Here is an 18066-nt window from a genome sequence, read left to right as displayed (position 1 = left end):
AGACGGCGGAAAGCATCGTCTCAGCTGGCACTTTTTATTAAGCTCATATTTTGCGACTGTCAGCGGCGCTGCATTTGACTTGTAAAACAGACCTAATTAGAGGCCCCAAATATGTGATTCTCACAGCAGACGTTAAGCTACGGTAACGGCCTCCTCCGTCCCGGCTCTCCCCTCGGTCCCGTGCCTCCCGCCGCACTAAACCTTCTGCTTATGAGAGAAACATTAAATGGGAATTACTGCAAAACAACTTACGCTTAATGTAACACTCATATCTGCACAGGGACGCGAAAAACGACTGAAGTATAGTCATATTAATAATACATGCTTTAATTAAAACGGCTTGAAGGTGCGTATTACAGAGACAGAAGATGCCAAGATTGAATGTGAACAGAGGTGAGTAAATATGAGGTCCGGTCAAAGAAACCATGATAATATAGAATATCTGGGAGATCTGGGCTGGGGTCCTTCACTTTGATCTGAAGTTCACCCCAAAAGAGAAACTTGTTTGACTTTCTTTTGCAGAACACAAAAGAGGATATTTTGAAGAACGTTTGGTAACCAAACAACATTGGCCCCCACAAACACAGAGACATTTCTCAAAATATCTTCGCACATAAGACTCGCATACAGGTTTTAAAAGACAGAATGTTTATTTCTGGGGTGTACTCTTTATTGTCCATGCTGTATCTCACCACAAGCCCCTCAGGTCTGGTCTGCAGTAGAGAAGCATGAACAGATGTATACCCAGCACAAACATTAGAACGTGTCTCGAAATCTTTTCTAATTATTGTGTAAGGTGTGAGAGTGCACACCAGCGCTGTGCCGTTCTTGCTGCGGGTAATAAATTGTGTGCTACATTGATAAACTAATGCAATTACAGGCGGGGTCACAAAGTCAGCTAATTTACAGATAGCAGCGTTTGGAGGTGGGGTTGGGGGGGATGTTGAATGGCCCCTGGAGGCCTGATACAGTGTCTTTATTTTTGCTCGGAGTTTAGCAGGATTGATCTTTTGAACTGTATTGTACCAAGTAAAAGGACTTTAACAAAAGACAACGGTTTTCTTACAGAGTGAAATGGTTAGCAAAGCAAGAGGTTATGGATAACTTCAGTGATGAAATGCATTGTAATTGTTATATGATGAAGAAAAATGTTCTTTACTGGTGCTTTTTATTAGAAACCAACATTTAAGTGTGATGTCACTGATTTGAACGTCATATTCGTTACATTTCCTTTTCTCTCTCAGTTGTTGCTGTAACATGGCAAAATAAGTGGAGATCATTCTAATCTGTCGTTTTCCTCTAAAATGTGTTTGCAATGTGACCTTTGAACTATAATTAAATTGACATCTTTAACCTTCCTTCGAGCCTGTCAAATCACATCTGTACAAATCACAATGTCAATACATCATTGGGTTTCATTAGGTGCTTAACATACAGCATCAATGCTCTGTCTTAGTATTCAGTAAACGTGCTGTACACTAACATTTAAGGCCATCCCAATCTCTAACTAATAGCTTTGAGTAAACCCATCAAAACTATAGAGAAAGATTCGAGGTTTTTTATTCGTCGCATACAGTTACACATCCATAAAAATAAATAAAACAAAGTAAAATAACAAAAAATGTGTTGCTAAAAATCTTCAAAGTGACTACACTCTTGCCATATTATCAGCCAACGTCTTGAGATCTCAAGATGCTTCACAGTACTAAAGGAGTCTTTTTTTCATTATTCAGTCCTCAGTTTCAAAAAATGTTTTATAATTATGACAGAACTTTTGTTGGCACAATGATATTAATGTCTAAAAAATCATTTAAACATCCGAGATTTAAGAGATTGTTAATATTGTTACATTTCAGACAAGTGACGCAAAACTTTTCAACACTACTGTCTATCAAAACAAACTTGATTAAAGGGATAATTCACCTGAAAATTCTGTCATTCTTGTCATTTCAAACCTGTATGACTGTTTCTTCCGCAGGACACAACAGATATTTTGAAGAATGTTGGTACATGAACAACGGTGGTTCCCATTCACTTCTTTTGTATGGACACAAACCAATGCAAGTCAATGTATGGCCGTTGTTCGGTTACCAAAATCTCCTCTTTTGTGTTCTGCAGAGGAAAGAAAACCACAGGTTTGAAATGACAAGAGGGCGAATAAACGACAAGAATTTTCACTTCGTAATTATTATGTGTGTATAAAGGCAACTGAAATGCACAACAAAATGTGCACATAACATTGATACTTCAAATGAATTCAAATGTAACTTGAAATTCAAATGAATTCAAATGTACTGAAAATATACAATGAAATGTGTCAGTGTGCATTAGAAAGTAATGAGTTTAATGATCTGAGAATCTGCTTCTAAGGAATAAACGAAACCTATAACATATACCAGCCAAAACAAACAAAGCATACATGTAACCAATAAAATCAAGGCTCTGCGTTTACATATGCAGGCCCATACATTTACACAAATGGAAATATTCAGCAAATGCATGTCTCACATCCAGTTCTTTTGAGTATTTTTAACCTAAGCGATGACTGGATGTGCTGGCGGTCTTCGGTCGTATGGCACAGAGATTCATGCACCCATGACATCAGTATCTAGGATGATCCATTGCCCCCGGCAACAAGGGGCCTATTCCCAGAAGCCTGACTGATTTATGGAGCTAATTTTGCCGTGTTGCTGGGGAGTCTGGGATTTGTGGTTCGGCTGAGGGCAGTTGTCTACACGACGAGGCCACTGTAAAGTTCAAACAGAGAAAGCTTCGGTCAGCACCTTTACCCACGCTGCAAAGTGAGACGGATAGACTCGACAACTCACACAGAGAGGGGAAATATTGTGAACGAGCGCAAAACACAACAAGAGTAATCCGTCATAACTAATTTTATTAAAATCCCACATACTTTCTTTTGTTTTAATGTTCGGCAATAAATGTATAATGCATTAAGAAATATTTTGCATGTTATAAACAATACAATCGTCAATTTTCATTTTTGGCATAAATGGAAATGCACTCAAAAAAAGTGTCACTGCTGATGTCGTCAAAGCTGTCATGAACTGTCTTTGCCTTTTCTGAAGCGTTTCACCCCCCAAAAAACGAATTTCTCGCCCTTCCCTGATTTACAAATAAGAAACTGCGGCCCCAAAGCTTTTTCTTCAGGCCCGTATTATGATCGAGGGTTGGAGATTTAGTCTCAAACTGAGCTCTGCGTGTCTGGCCGAGGGGGTTTTGTTTTTTAAAGGATGGAGGGATAAACACTAAATTAATCATGTTTTGGCTGAACTTGCCGGGGACTGAAATTTGCTTATGGAGGTCCGTGATCACATAAAATATTAAAGAGTTTTTCTCAGCACTGGCAGGAGGTACGAGAGACCGGCCCACCAGACCATTAACAGAGATAACCAACAGACGAGAACGCTACGAGATTGTTTTAATGAAACTTAATTTGTTGCAACTGAATCCAAGTTATTTGTAGATGGATACTAGTTGGTAAGAATGTGACACTGCGTACTAATAAAATAACTACATTTCTTATCATTCAGTCACACATTTTACTTCACTTGTTAAGGAATAAACACATTTATCTTGCTGACACAAATTACAGAGATTACAGAGTCTTTACAAATGACAGGAGCAGTGTAAAGACGTTAGCCCAAGCCCGCCGACATGCTGTAAACTCATTAGCTGATGTTTTCTGTCATAAACGCATTACGTGTTTGATTCCGCTGGAAACACGGCTGCCTCATAGACGCTCCGCTCACGGCAAGCCTCGTCTTAACAAATACATCACTTCATTACAAAGTAGTCGGGCCGCGGGGGTCCACGGGACGCCGGCCCCCAGATTAAATAGCCCTATTTAACACTGGAGATGGTCTAAAAATCCAAACGGTATGTGAATCGCCATAGTAACGACACGCACTAACCAAGCCAACGTAGCTTATTAAAATGTTATATTACACTTGGATAAAGGTCAAAGGTCAGGTTTTAACTAGAGTCACACAAACACACACACTGAAGGCCTGATGGTGAGAGATCAGGTGCAGGAGTGCAGCAGGAGGGGACGAGGGTGGGGATCGTGTCCATTTAAGGGCCCCCACGCTGGGCCGGGCGAGGTTTAGCTGGCGGGGGTAAAGCCGAGCTTCACGACACACTCCAAGAGCAAATCGAATTTCTCACAATTAGCCGAGCTTGCGTGACAAGCGGCAAGGTGGGAGAGCCACATCACCGACTGCTACGGCTCTGATTGGGTCATTTGTTCTCTGCTATGCAAATGGGATGCTCGGGGATTGTGGGGGGGCCAGACGCGGGGAGCCCGGGATGGCGCGCGAGGGCATCGGGGGTCGACAAATATTGTAAAAACAGGTTTTAGTGTCCTGCGGGAAAATACGTGAAGGGTTTCCCGGTAGGTGACAATGAAATGAAGTGAAAAACCAAAGAGACCATCAAGAACGTGATTGATGGGAATATTTACCGCCGGTTTGGGTTGGTACCCAGCGGCGATCCGATGCAGTTCAAGCTTCATCCGGGATCAGTCCGACATGACCTAATGGACAAAATGAACAAGTTTAGATTAGTCGACAAATAAAAATGGGGGAATAAAAAAAAAAACACTTGCTTACCTCCGTTTGTGCCGTCTGTGCAACATGCTTACCTGCTGATACCGTGATACACAAGGAATGTTTTGGAAATTTGCTCTTTTTGTGAGGATTGGGGGGTGGGGGGGATGAAACGGTCTTTATTCAGCTGTTGTTGTTTTTTTCTCATAGCAGTGCTCATGCAGCAAAGCTGTCATTTTTTTCTTTTTTGTTTCAGCTGATATCTTTTCTAGACCATTTCACTTCTTTATTTTTTTTACATCTCATAAAGAAACCCAGAAGCAAAGTAGTCATACAAACCATTAAAATTCATACATAAAATATGTACACAAAAGCGAATTCCTCATCAGGCTGATTATACTAGGAAAAGCATAAACATGTGTTCAACAAAAATGTTCAGCAGTTTTCGTTTGAAAGTGAAACATTAAGCTTTTTTTAACCGAACAGTAAGAATTACTGAAAAGAAATATGCGTCAACATATTTGACCAATAAAAATATGCAGCCGGCAAAAGCAAACATTTTGGGTCTTGACACAATGCAAAATCACTGAACAAAAAGCAAATCTTCTTTTATATCTTCACAGCCTTCTGACATGAGTTTTACTGCTCAGGTTTAATAAGACAAATAAAAATGAAATGTAAATTAAACTTTTAAAAACTATAATTTCTGAAACAAAACACGCGATGGGACGTGCTCGGGCAGCGGGACGCGGACGGGTGTTTTCATCTGCGCCATGAGCGTGACTCATTATCGTCCTCTTCCTCGTCATCGTCCTGCAGCAGCGAATCGTCGACGAGCGAGTCCTCAGCAAACTGCGGCCAATCAGAATACAGAGCATACGTTGGTGAAACTTGTACAGGTTGTCATCAGAACTATTCATTTTGTAACATTAGTTTTACTGTAAGAAGTATTTTGTCATAAATTGTTACATAATGTGAAGCTGTTGGACGACAAACTTATGTGTTATGAATAATCTTATCTTTTGGTTATGTCCATCAAGTATAAAGAATAATCAAATAAGATAATTCAGTCAAACAAATGTTTAGGTGCTTCATGTAAACCAGACATTAACAAATTATTATTTTTACATATAACCCATAATGTGACATATTACTATAATGTTAATTTACTCGAACACGTTTTTATATATTTTTGGCTCATACTGCCCAGATTTAAAGAATGTGTACCTCCTCGTCATCTGGTTCAGTCTCATCTGGGTCTGTTGTGTTGAGGGAGGCCGCAGGTTTGTGCCAGGCCAAGCGCAGGCCCTTACTATTCAACCGGATGCCGTGGATCGCCGCCTGTGTAACAATATTTTAGCGTTTACATCTAGACATGCAAAGTGTATAGGTCATCGTTGCATTAGTATTGTGTCAGCACCTGTTCTGCCTCTGCACGACTTTTAAATGTAATGATGGCACTAAGAGACGAATCCTCCATCTGGAAATCCTCAATCTCTCCAAATTGCTAGTTGATAAAAGGAAAATCAGTTATGACATCATCCAATAACCGTTCTGCTACTGTTTAGCACTACTTACTGCAAAGTGCGGCAGCAGGTCGACTCGATCCGCCTCGGTAAAGCCGCTGATCTCTAATGCTCTGGGTCGATGGTCCACCACAGCGTGAACTCCTCTCCCGCGCCCGCGAAGGCCTCTGCCCCGGCTCCTCAGGGCCCCCCGACCCCTGCCGTGAGCCCCCCTCCCACGTCCAGGAGTTAGAAGGCCTCATTTGGCAGCCTGGAGGAAAACACATATGTCTAATACACCGTTCTAACACAAGCAATATAGTTTAACAAGCATTACGGCGCCACCCAGTGGAAAGTTTGAGAATGAGCACAAGTAAACAAAATCTTTCATTGAAAAAAAAAACATTCTCATTGTCTGAAAACTATATATATATATATATATAAAAGAAGTTGTACTCTGTGAAGTACCTCTAATTGTAGTTGAGTGTATTTAATCTTCAGTTGGGACGTGTCTTCTCCCGCCTGCATTTTCTTATAAAGGTCCAACTCTGTGTCCAGAAGCTCCTTCTGAGCCTGTGAACACATGGAGAAAAACATGTAAGGGAAAGTTTACTTGTTTATGGGTATATTACAGAGGATTTTCTCTGGCTGATGCAGATTTTTAGAAATTGCAGATTAGTTCTCTTTTCTCCACTTTCATTTCACAAAATAGTAATAAGAAGTGATACAGAATATTGCTTAAATTAAACATTTACTCAAGACATGTCTTTTCAAATCAGTGCACTTGATTGAGAAGGATTGAGTAAGTGTTTATTGCAGGGTACAAGATAGTCTAATTCATAGTAAAAATGCTCAAAACTTTCAAACTGTTCAGAATAATGCTTTTTGATTGTTTGTTGGCAGACACTGCTATTAGTCAAATGGTCATAATCCATTATAATTAAGTTAAAACAAAAATAAAAATCACTCATAATAAACAGCTGCTCGTAACGGCGTTTTTAGTTATATTTAGCTTTTAGCCTTTTTCTAGCCTGACAGGAAAGTAGAAGCTCTTGTGGTCGAATGCATTTAAACAGCCACAAAAGACCGCCTACGGACATAATGCGTAAACGAGGGGAAACAACAAGTTTGGCTCAAGATGTTTGGTTTAATGACAAAAAACGTACCAAGCAAGCAGAATGTTTTCTCTCCATTTCAGATTTCTAACACACACACATTTGTTGTAAATCAGTGTTCAGCTTGTCTCACGGCTATCAGAGCAGAAAAAACCCTTCTCTCTCTATGTTTATCTACCCCGGTCGTGTTCATTTGTAAATTGTGTGCACTTATTTCGTCCATTTGATAGAAAGAACGACCAAAACGCATCTTAATACCAAGTATAAAGAGAGTCCGACCCACAGACATTTAAGCAGGAAAGTTAACGTGCACGTTTTAGCCAGAAGTTTCGTCTTTTCACAAGGCATGGCTGCTGAGTGCGAGTTGCTCCGTCTCACACGCAACCTCAGAGGGAGAGAAATTCTCCGGTACAGAAACAGTATTGATAACGTCGGAGTTTATCTAGCTATACAATGCGGACAGCTGTAATAATTTAGCCGCTGAGCTCGTCACCAGGTTTTGGTACCCGTGCATACATGTAGCCTAAACTATGTGGTTGAAGGCTCACTAACAATAGGAGTTACAAAAAGTTCCATCCGCATTTAATCAATGAAATATACAAGGATAGATTAAGAACGAAGGATAAAAAGAGTTAAAGTTTTACCGTTTTCTAGTGAAGTTATCAGGAAGTTAAAAAGTTAGCGTGTTCCACAACAATGCTAAGCTGCTCACAGATGCACCTGCCTGTTTATCGGCCTAATTTGCAGAACAATTGGCCCGTGCCAATAAATTAAAATATCCCAAAAATCGGCTTGGTTAATGGGTCGGCCGATCAATCGGTCGACCTCTAGTGTATATGGATCATTGGCAGGTGCGCGGGTGTGAGCGTGTGTACCTGGGCTTTACTCTTGACTGCCGTCTTGAGCACGCTGGCACTGGACAGGGATTTGATCTCCTCCTGGAGTTTGGTGATGCTGTTGGTGAGGGTGGAGAGCGTCTGCATGATCAGACTTTTATCTTCAGCCTTCATGGTTTTGTTCTTCTCCAGCTTGGATATCAACAACTACAGAAAATAAACACACAGGTACATGTTTCAGTCTAGCTTTGAAATGTCAAGTCAAGATTGTTTGTAGAACAATACACAGTTTCAATATGGTATTACAGGAAATCACACCATTACATCTACAATGTCTTAAGGGTCTCAACATTAAAAGTAAACATATTGCAGGGCTCCAGACTGCGACTAAATGGTCCCATTTTGCGACTAGTTTTCGAGACAGCGCGAGCATTTTTTACAAGTACTCGCGCGAACATTTTTTACAAGTACTCGCGCGAGCATTTTTTACAAGTACTCGCGCGAGCATTTTTTTCAAGTATGCGACCCGCCACCAGTGCAGGCTGTGTGTGTGATTGTCAACTGTGCGGGTCACTCGCGTCACTGATGTTTCCCGCTTCCGCAGATGCGCAAAATCCAGGTCGTCATTGACAAGTTTACACACACTACATGAGCGCATTACTAGGAGTCGCTGTTTTCTGTGACGGATTTCTTGAGCCCGAAGACGAACGATTTGATATGAGACGTTTAAAACGAAACTAACCACAGAGGAGTTCAGGAAACGTCATTTATGTGTGGATTACTTGAGACAGCGCTGGATCATTTCAAATCCGTTCACAGCAAGAACGAACGACAGGCGAATGCTCTCGTAAAGTTTTATTTGAAGTTATCTTTACATTGTGTTGTGAACATGAGGAAAGTGTCCTTAATACACAATAAAATCATCGCAAGAACATAACACGAGGCCTTTCAATGTGTAACACTTAAAACAATTAATACTTTTTGACAAGCACAATTTCTGTTGGTTCAAATGAATTCAGATTACGGTCTCTCTATTTAGCACCAATCAATAACAAAGATTCTCTGTAGGCCTGCCTCTTTTTAAATAGGCAGACCCAAATCTGCTGTCATCAAGTAAGTTAACTTATTGGTCTGTATCAGTAATACATATTCATTTTGGGAAAATTTGAATAATTTAATTGCGGGCTGATTTAAGGTGTGCCCCTAATTTTTTGCTTGCGCTCCTAAAATTTTCAGTCAGGGGCGACAGTGCTCCTAGTAAAAAAAGTTAGTCTGGTACCCTGTATTGATACAATTATGTACATATTTTCATATTCATCATATTTTTAATAAGCAATTTAGAAAGCTAGAAATTAGATTTCTTAACTTCTGTCTTAATTTTGTTAAAAGAAATTTGTTTTGTTTTTTAGTGACAGACCTATTCAAATTTGGATTTACACACAAGGTTCAATTAAAGTTGTATGTAGGGCTGGGATTCGATTCCAAAGGTTCCATTAAAGGAATCGACTCCTCTTTAAGAGCCTTCATAAGCACCAGCCCCGTCCCTTAGCCGATGTCATCGGTCAACTTAATCACAAGTCTTGTTCGACTTGATGCAGCACCGCAAGATCCGACAAGAGGAAGACATCAAAGTACCGCGAGAGCGATTCGAAACCAAACTTCTTATTGCGGCGCCACATCAAGTCGAACAAGCCTAGTTTCTGGTCTAAAACAGTAAAGACTTCAGAAAAAACTAATGGATGAAGTCTAGAGCTGTGGGATGACATAAAATAATCTGCATGCATAAAAGCAAAAGCTTTGTTTGCACAGCACACACAATGCAGATATAATTACATGAATCCACACAATGAACAAATCATATAAGTAAGTTTGTCTTTTCAGAAGGACTGTAAACAGACCGTCTTCTCTAACTCTCTTCCGATAAGCTCAGTATGTGCGTGAAGAGAGTTGCATGTAAAGCACTCTCACAACAGATTTACTTGGACGTCGGTTTAAAGCTGTTAAAGCTGGACAGAGCTTTTTCAACACCTGTCTGCACTACTTGCATTTAACATTAAATGACAAGATTAAAGAGCAATAGTAAAAAAACGTGGGTGAGTCTATGAGTATGTGAAGAAAAATAGATCTGTCTGTCATTTACACTTATATGAACAGTATTCTTACGTATTTTAATACAATTTACGGATTATCGTTCTGTCTATCTATATTCCGCAAGTACTTTTGTGTACACTGCAGAATACCTTTAAAAAGAGTTAATAGTAATTTAACCTGTGCTTTATTTTGGAGAGTGCCATTGGAATTGCAGGACAAGATCAACATATTTGGTTAAGGTTTTTGGTATAGAAAGAGTAAATGATTAATACATGTAAAAAGTGACAACTTAGAAAATTGTATTGCACTAAAAAAAGTGTTCAAATAAAAATCCGTAGTAAAACAGGGAATTGAGCAGGAATCGAAAACAGCAGCTAGGTATCCATTCTTGGAATCGATTCCCAAACCCAAAATCAGAATCGAACAGCCCTAGTTGTATGTACAAAATGTCATTGCCAAATAATTCTTATACATCATTCAATTATTATTTTGTAAATAAATGTTATTTGAAGTTCGTTTGTTTTATTTGGTTTATAAAACTGTGATACAATCGTAAAGTGAACCCAGTGTAATGTATGGAATCGTGAGCTGAGTATATCATTACACCCAGGGACGAACAATATAAACAGTTTCTCTTTAAAATAAAGCTAATGCTTAAAAAAGGTCACACAGAAAACATTTCATAACACACCTTCTGAGTCCTTATGTGCTGCTCCAAGATCTCCTGCTTCTTCTTTCTGACATCCTGCTGAAGCTTTAGCGCCTCCTGGTGCATGTACCAAAAAACAAACGTTAAGAAAACACAACAGATGAAAAACACCTCCGTTCAGTAGGTTAACCATGAAGTAATGCTGTGTAAAAAAGAGGCAGTAAATAAGCTGCTTTCACCCGCATATCTTATCTACACAAACCTGTTTTCTCTTTAAGGCGTCTTCTGAACTGACAGTGTGAACAAACGGCGCCCCCTTCTGGCCAGCTTTGAGCGCTGCTGGATTATAAACCGTTTTAGTCAGGCCAGTAGATGTGGAAAACACCTGGAACGGGTAAAAGATCAGAATAGTATGTAATATGAAAACACTGAGCCATAGACTGTATGATACAAACTGTAATATGATTGGCTGACTTTACAAAATGCTTGGGTCTGTGGATCAAACCTTATGCTGTCAATCAAAGAAAACAAACCTTTCCTCCTGCTGGTTTGGGGAAGCCCAGACGCTCTTTCACTGAAGACTTAGTTGCATTCTGCAGATAATAGAAACACAAGATGTAAGATTCACATATTTAACTGGTTTACGGTCTCATAAACAAATGCACAGTATCAAAAACAGAGCGAGGTCACACATTCACCTGTGGAACGACACTGGGGTCCTGTTCGGGATTAGCGTGGGCCATGGGCAGGGGTCCGAGCCGGTCTTTGACGGACTGTTTCACTGTGTTTACTAAAGGCTCCTGTACATTTCTCTACACAAATGAGAAATCAAGGCACATATCACTTGAGTCAGTGTGCACAAAACAGCTAGAGGTGTGTCGTTATTTAGCAATAAACCATTACAGTGCATTACATTGATATTATTATAGTACGTCTGACGTGGCAATAAATTTGGACCCTTTCTGGGTTTCATCTGTTTGATGGTAAGCATGTTTACGTACCACAGGTGGTGTGGCGTGTGCGTGCTCCGGTGAGTCCTCTCTGTGCCTGTACACTTTGATGAAGCGGTTATTCAGCACAGCCTCTGTGCTCTGTATGGCCCATCTGGCCTCCTCAGGGGACGCAAACTGGATCAGAGCACCCTCTGGGTCATTATTATACACCACCTTAAACAGAAGACATGTGCATGTCAGCACTCTATGTCTCCATAATAGAAATTGCTATAAAAAAAAAAATGTAGTTCCATTACCTGGAGGTTGACGATGGTGCCAAACTTGCTGAAGTGCTCGTTGAGTTTGCTGATGTTGTTGAGTTCCGGAGGAATCTGTTTGATGGCCAGTTTAGTATTCGGTGAGAAGGGAACTTTTCTGTGAAATCCGTGATGGTTGGGCTTGAAGTTTGGCCTGTGGAGCAGATGACTCCAACTGTGAGAACACATTAACCCACTGAAAATGTGTATAATGCTAAAATGGCAAACTAGTTCACCAAAAAGAGACAATTCTGTCATCATTTACTCACCCTCTTGTCATTTCGAACCTGCATGACTTTCTTTCTTCTTCAGAACACAAAATAAGATATTTTGAAGAATGTTGATAACCTAACAGCGGTGGCACCCATTGACTTCTATTGTATGGACACAAAACCAATGCAAGTCAATGCTGTTTGGTCATCGCTGTCGGTCAACAACATTTTTCTAAAGATTTCCTTTTGTGTTCTGGGGAAGAAAGTCATACAGGTTTGAAATGACAAGAGGGTGAGTAAATGATGACAGAATGTTCATTTTGGGGTGAACCATCTCATTAAAGCGAGTCATTTTAGGTCATCACTAAAATGAAATGTAAAGCTCTGAAATATTATAAAGAATTTTGATTCATTTTCGACTGAGACTCAAGAAATGAAACCAAAAGCAACATTTTAAGCTGTAATACAGGATACAGATGTTTATAATAATAATAATAATGACTCAATAATGTCTTGCCTGTCAAACCAGGGTCTCTTCGGTGGGATCGCTCCATCGTGCAATCCTGCACTTCTTTTCCTGGAGTCTGCTTCTAAAACGATCCGCCCGCTGTTGTTGTTTGACATTTTCTCTGAAAGCAAAGCAAAGACAAATGAAGACAAAGTTCACAAAGCAACCGCTCTTCGACAAAACAGAGAGGGCAATGCTCTGTGTTACCTCTAGGGGGCAGATCCACTTCCCCCATGGTTAGGCCAATCAGATTGGGCCGCTGAGCGTTGACCCGGTGTCTGTACATGGGCCGTGAGGTCATGCTGGGGGCCTCAGGGTTATACACATCCGGCTCAAACGAGTCTGCAGATTATCGCAACAATAGGCATAACCTCATAACAGTTATAAAACAACATTTAAAGAATATTTCTTAGACAGCTCTACTTTTACAATGAGAGAAGACTTTCAAATTCCATATGTGGAAGTCCATGCCTTTATTCGGTAAGTGGCCGTGTAATAAGCAGTAAATTGTGCAGTCAGCAAAATAAACCCAGACAGATGTGAAGTGTTAATGGCCGAATGTGGTTTAGTGCAGGTTTAATATTACAGAATTAGAGACGAGTCCTGCTGAGCACCTACCTGAGGTGTAGAGGGGTAGAGGAGGCAGAGGCCGAACACCTGACGTGACTATAGTGGGCACAGAGCTGGTGATGGAGTTTGGAGGAGCGTCCATACCAGACGGCTTCAGGGGTGGAAGAGGAGGAGGAGGACCTGAAAGAGACACAGAGTTAAAAGTCAGAAAGATTATATATATAAAAAAACGAATGTTAAAAACAAAGAGGATCTTACCAGCGACAGGTGGTAAGCTAGGGGGCATGGAGCCAGGCGGAGGCACGGGTGGCCTGAGGTTCACTGGTGGGTTCAGGAGTGACGGAGGGGGGGGCAGGCCAGGTGGAGGTGGGCCGTCCACCACGGGGAGTGGCGGTGGTTGAAAGGGAAGTATGTTGGGGAGATTAACGTCCTCCACAACAACTGGATCACTTCCGTGGTCAAAAGGACACATGTCTCCTCGCATGCAGAACCCTTTTTCTGTCACACATCAAAATGAGGATGTTTTAGAGAGAAGATTAATAGTTGCTCTGCTCAAACAAAAGCTCTGTTCCACAAACAAGAGAGCATTTTCCTACCATCCAAAGGTTAATAATGTATAATAGTCACAATTACGCGTTTAATTCACTGGATGGAATTGAAATGCTTCAAATGTTAAAACACTGTTTACCATCATAGTCACGGCAGCGCTTTCGCGGTGGGCCACCTCTGTTGAACAGCGCGTGGTCCGGCGGAAACTCCGACCAGCTCTCGGTGGTGTTGTTACCGTGGTGGGTGGGGGCAATAACCGTGATGGTGCTGCTAAGGGTGGGCACAGGAAAGTGAGTCGAGGAGTTCCCGGGCGTAACGGGCGTTGCGTTGTAGCCATCAGTGCCTGCACCCTCCTGACGCTCTGGACGACTGTGGTCATATTTTGACTTGGCAGAATCTCGCTCTAGAAGTGCAAAAACGTGTCAACAAACATCTCCCAACACATTTTCCTCTGTAGACTTATGCCACAGATATTAACATAACAAGATGCTCCACTGCCGTTACAATGAATGGCGAGGAATGCAATGCTCAATATTGCCGCTCTAGCGAAGGAAGTCCCGCAAAAGCGAGCCAATGGTCATTCAGTAAAGAGCGGTGCTTTCGTGAGGCGCTTGCCAGCCTGTGCGCAGGCACAGAAAACCTTGAAAAAGGTGATTTTAGCGCAATTAAAGCTTAGCAAACCAAAGTTATGATACAGTTCATGTATTACTGATCAGAAATATGCTGTTTAATTGTGATTTTTTGCCAGCGATTTTAGAAATATCCGCCTTCCACCATTCAAGTAGATAGGACTGTGGACTTGCTATGACGTAAATAACTGCCCAGAGGCGTTGCAAACATGGCACGACTTCAGTAAACTGACTTTTCTTATGCGTGAATGCTACAAATGACATGCATGATAAATGACATCACTAGATTGAGGTGATGGGAAAATAAAAACTACCTCTGCTTCTGGTGCGACTCCGTGAGTGAGATCGCGATCGGCTGCGGTCTCTGTCACGAGGGTGTTCTTTGCTCCAGCTGCGACTGCGGCTGCGGCTGAAACTGCGGCTGCGATCTCTCCTGCGGTTGTAGCGGTCTCTGTACGAGTCCCTTCTGGGCGGGTTGCGATCGAAGTCTCGCTTCCTGGAGCGGTCGTCCTTCTTACGCTCATCTCCTCTCCTGCAAGTAGAAAAGTTGAAAATATCAACCAGGTCAACAACAGAATATTTTTAGAATAATATTATGACACAAAACCTACTGCAAATGATCTCACCTGTTGTCTCGGATGTATCTGGAGCCAGACTGAGGACTGTGGTTTGTTCTCCTTGAGAATTTCTTGTCTCTGTCTTCATCTCGATTGGGCTGCTCGTGTAAAAACCAAAGCCAAAACATTTGAGGTCAAATGTCAGTACACAGCACCATTCACAATGGTTTAAACACACAAACGGCCAATTAATAGCAACGTCATTTTTCTTTACCTCCTCTCTTTTTGGTTCATCTTTTTCTGCGCGCTGGTGAGTTTCGGTTCTGTTTGTGGAAGTTGACTGCTCGGGTTGAGGTAGGTAACTCTTCGTGTTCACAGCTTCAAAAAGTTTATCCACAAACTCCTGTGTTTCTGTGTGATCAAAATGAAGGCGTGTCAGAAGTGCCAGGGACTCGTAGAACTACAATACATTTAGTCAGTGATGCTACAGAAACATAAAGGCCAAGATGTTTTTCCTACTTTAAACAAGGAATTAGGGACGCAACTATAGAACTGTTTTGGACCATTCCATTTTTTGGCCAATGTTGATATCTGTCCTTTGAATTTTAATTGGTCAACTAATTTTATGGTACCAACATTGACAATGAAAACCCACTTGACATCAAGAGGTCCTGAACAACCAGTGTTCTTCTTTCTTTCTAGACAAATATATTTACCTTTCTGAAGAAATACATCCAACTGGTCAATGCATAGTGCTTTCAACTCCCTCTCCGATTTGTCTTTCTTCACCAAGGCAACCACATATTTTGCAAGTGCAGAAGGGTCGGCATCACATCTGAAGGTCGAACAAAGTGATGTTTAAGGAATCGCTTGTTATGCATCATAGAGGAATGTTAAATTACAATAGATTTTTTTTTTGTTTATTGGTTCTTATCTATAACGTTTGGAGTTAGTTTTGTAAGCAATCATGTGTTATCAACGACTGCTGGTTATAGAAGACTAAACAAAGTGGCTGTAGATTTGTTCAGAGGCAGATGTTTGTACATTTGCTGTTAAGAAACACATTTTACCTCAGGCACCTTCCCCTTCAACAAAGCTAAAGAACCAATAAACCAATAAAAAGAAAGCTTTCGTTTCTATATGTTATATTGTGTTGATAATCCAGATACATAAAGATCTAGTAAATCATATAAAAGTAAAACTGAATGCACGTGACGATTAATGTGAAACTTTCTGTACTGTTTCTTTATTTCATCTCTATTGGTTTTTGTGCCACAAGCATTTGCTGCAAAAAGTAATACTTTACTGTTTCTCTTATATCTCTACTGTTTGCGCCTTAATGTATTTATTTCTGCAAAGCTGCTGTGCGACCAGGCAAAACAGTGAAATGAAACTAATTGTAGCAGGCACATGTATACCACGACATTCATGCACGCGCATCCGTAGCTTCACTTACATTGGTTCAAGAGTCTTTGAGAGCCATGTCTTCAAGGCTTCGAGGTCTTCAATGATCATTTTTCGCTCGAGGGGTCTCTTCGTGCGGTTCTACCCCTCTTGTGGTCCAGTCAGGGTGCAGTGTGTGTCTGTGCTGCCAGGCCTCAGTTTCTCTTTATCACACTCACTTACAAATTGCCGCTGAAATATCGCATCTGAGGACACACCCACTGGGGAAGACAGCCGCTGACAGAAAGGTTTGTTTCGGCCGGTATTTAAGGAAATATCGGGACAGGTTTCTGTGTAAATGTGCACGAAGTATTCGCCACACTTTCTGCTCTCTTTCTCACTTTCGAGAAATGGCGACTGTTTACACTCTCGCTGCAGATCTCGCGATAGCGTTCAGAGCGCTCCAGGGAGTTTTACTCTCGTGGCAGATCTCGCGATAGCGGTCAAAGAGAACTTCTAAAAAAAAAGGCCGCGTTAGTTTGAATAGATATATTAGATGTCTTTCGTTGATGTAGTAGTGAGAGAGCTCAACTTGTTGAAGATCTTAAAGAATTGAAAGTCCAACTAACAATTAAAGAATTATTTCAGAGTGCACAGAAAAAATCTAAAATATACCCTATTTTATTTAGGTTTCCGAGAGTCACGTTTGTTACACAGAATTTAAGGTTTTTAAATATACATATGTATAAAGGTTTATAAGGATTTTTTTTTAAGATTATTTAGTCTGGTAGTATTTTCCACTTCCTCCTCCTTGGTCTTCACACTCCATCCCAGTAGGTGGCAGACATGCACCAAAAGCTGGTTTGCCAACCGCCATTAAACAAAAGAAAGATGTAGTTTAATTACTTGTTTGGTTTTGCTTAAGTTTATTTGTTGTTAGTTGTATCTGTATTTCTTTGTTGAAGAAATTTGTTAACATACATTATGCAAACTACCTGTTACATATAATGTGGCCTAATCTATTCATGGTAATGAAAAGACACCCATGCCCTAGTATATTTTCTTTGCGTTTATATATTTTTGCTGTCTTTGGATCCATAAATTCTGCACTCTCACTGTACTCACATACTATGCAACGTTAATAGGAAAAACGGTGGAAACAGTCTGTTACAATATGTTTTGCTCTAGAATAAGGAAGAGGGCAGCCAATAATTTTCTGTGCTGTACCGATGACCCTCTGTAGTGGTTTTTTGTCTGCTGCTGAACAGCCTGCATACCACACTGAGAGGCGGTATGTTAAAATGCTCTCTACTGCAGAACAGTAGAAAGTCATCAGCAGTTTTCTTGGAAGATTGTTCTTTTCCAAGACGCATAAAAAGTACAAGCGCTGTTGAGCCTTTTTGACCATAGCTGTGGTGTTGGCAGACCAGGAAAGGTTGTCAGATATGTGGGTTCCCAAGAATTTATTGAAACAACATCCCAGCAATGATGTTCACCTGCAAAACTGAAATTCTTGATTGTACTCTCAGCCCAGGAGAACATTTTAGTCCTGGTTCTTTAGATATTGTACCTCATTTGTCCCCTTTTTACCAAAATTGGACTCTTTGAGATAACACATTTCCAACATTCGTAATGTAACATTAAAGGA

The 18066-nt window shown here is 40.8% G+C and overlaps 1 protein-coding gene across 1 annotated transcript; it reads right to left on the bottom strand.

The window, feature by feature from the left end:
- Positions 1-1543: 1543 nt before the first annotated feature.
- On the bottom strand, positions 1544-18057 carry rbm26 (RNA binding motif protein 26). Its single transcript, XM_057338001.1, has 23 exons — positions 16492-18057; positions 15752-15870; positions 15310-15446; positions 15105-15193; positions 14793-15010; positions 13989-14252; positions 13559-13798; positions 13349-13480; positions 12938-13072; positions 12740-12851; positions 12011-12185; positions 11763-11927; positions 11460-11573; positions 11295-11354; positions 11024-11146; positions 10804-10878; positions 8061-8228; positions 6539-6643; positions 6144-6341; positions 5986-6072; positions 5793-5906; positions 4481-5417; positions 1544-2747 (listed from the first exon to the last, which is right to left on the bottom strand). The coding sequence occupies exons 1-19, from the start codon at positions 16548-16550 to the stop codon at positions 6330-6332; spliced, it is 2502 nt and encodes an 833-aa protein (XP_057193984.1). The 5' UTR covers positions 16551-18057; the 3' UTR covers positions 1544-2747; positions 4481-5417; positions 5793-5906; positions 5986-6072; positions 6144-6329.
- Between the last annotated feature and the right edge of the window lie 9 nt (positions 18058-18066).

This window comes from Triplophysa rosa, linkage group LG7 (assembly GCF_024868665.1).
Source record: "Triplophysa rosa linkage group LG7, Trosa_1v2, whole genome shotgun sequence".
In the NCBI taxonomy this organism is placed as follows: Eukaryota; Metazoa; Chordata; class Actinopteri; order Cypriniformes; family Nemacheilidae; genus Triplophysa; species Triplophysa rosa.
The sequence above is the reverse complement of the archived record's forward strand: the minus strand, read 5'-3'. Positions and strand labels throughout refer to the sequence as shown.

Excerpts from the sequence above, each read along its gene's own strand:
- rbm26 (XM_057338001.1), bottom strand. The coding sequence starts at position 16,550 with ATGATCATTGAAGACCTCGAAGCCTTGAAGACATGGCTCTCAAAGACT. Across the intron at positions 15,447-15,751 it reads GGATGTATTTCTTCAGAAAG|AAACACAGGAGTTTGTGGAT; the intron begins GTAAATATATTT and ends TTGATCACACAG. Across the intron at positions 11,574-11,762 it reads CACACGCCACACCACCTGTG|AGAAATGTACAGGAGCCTTT; the intron begins GTACGTAAACAT and ends TCATTTGTGTAG.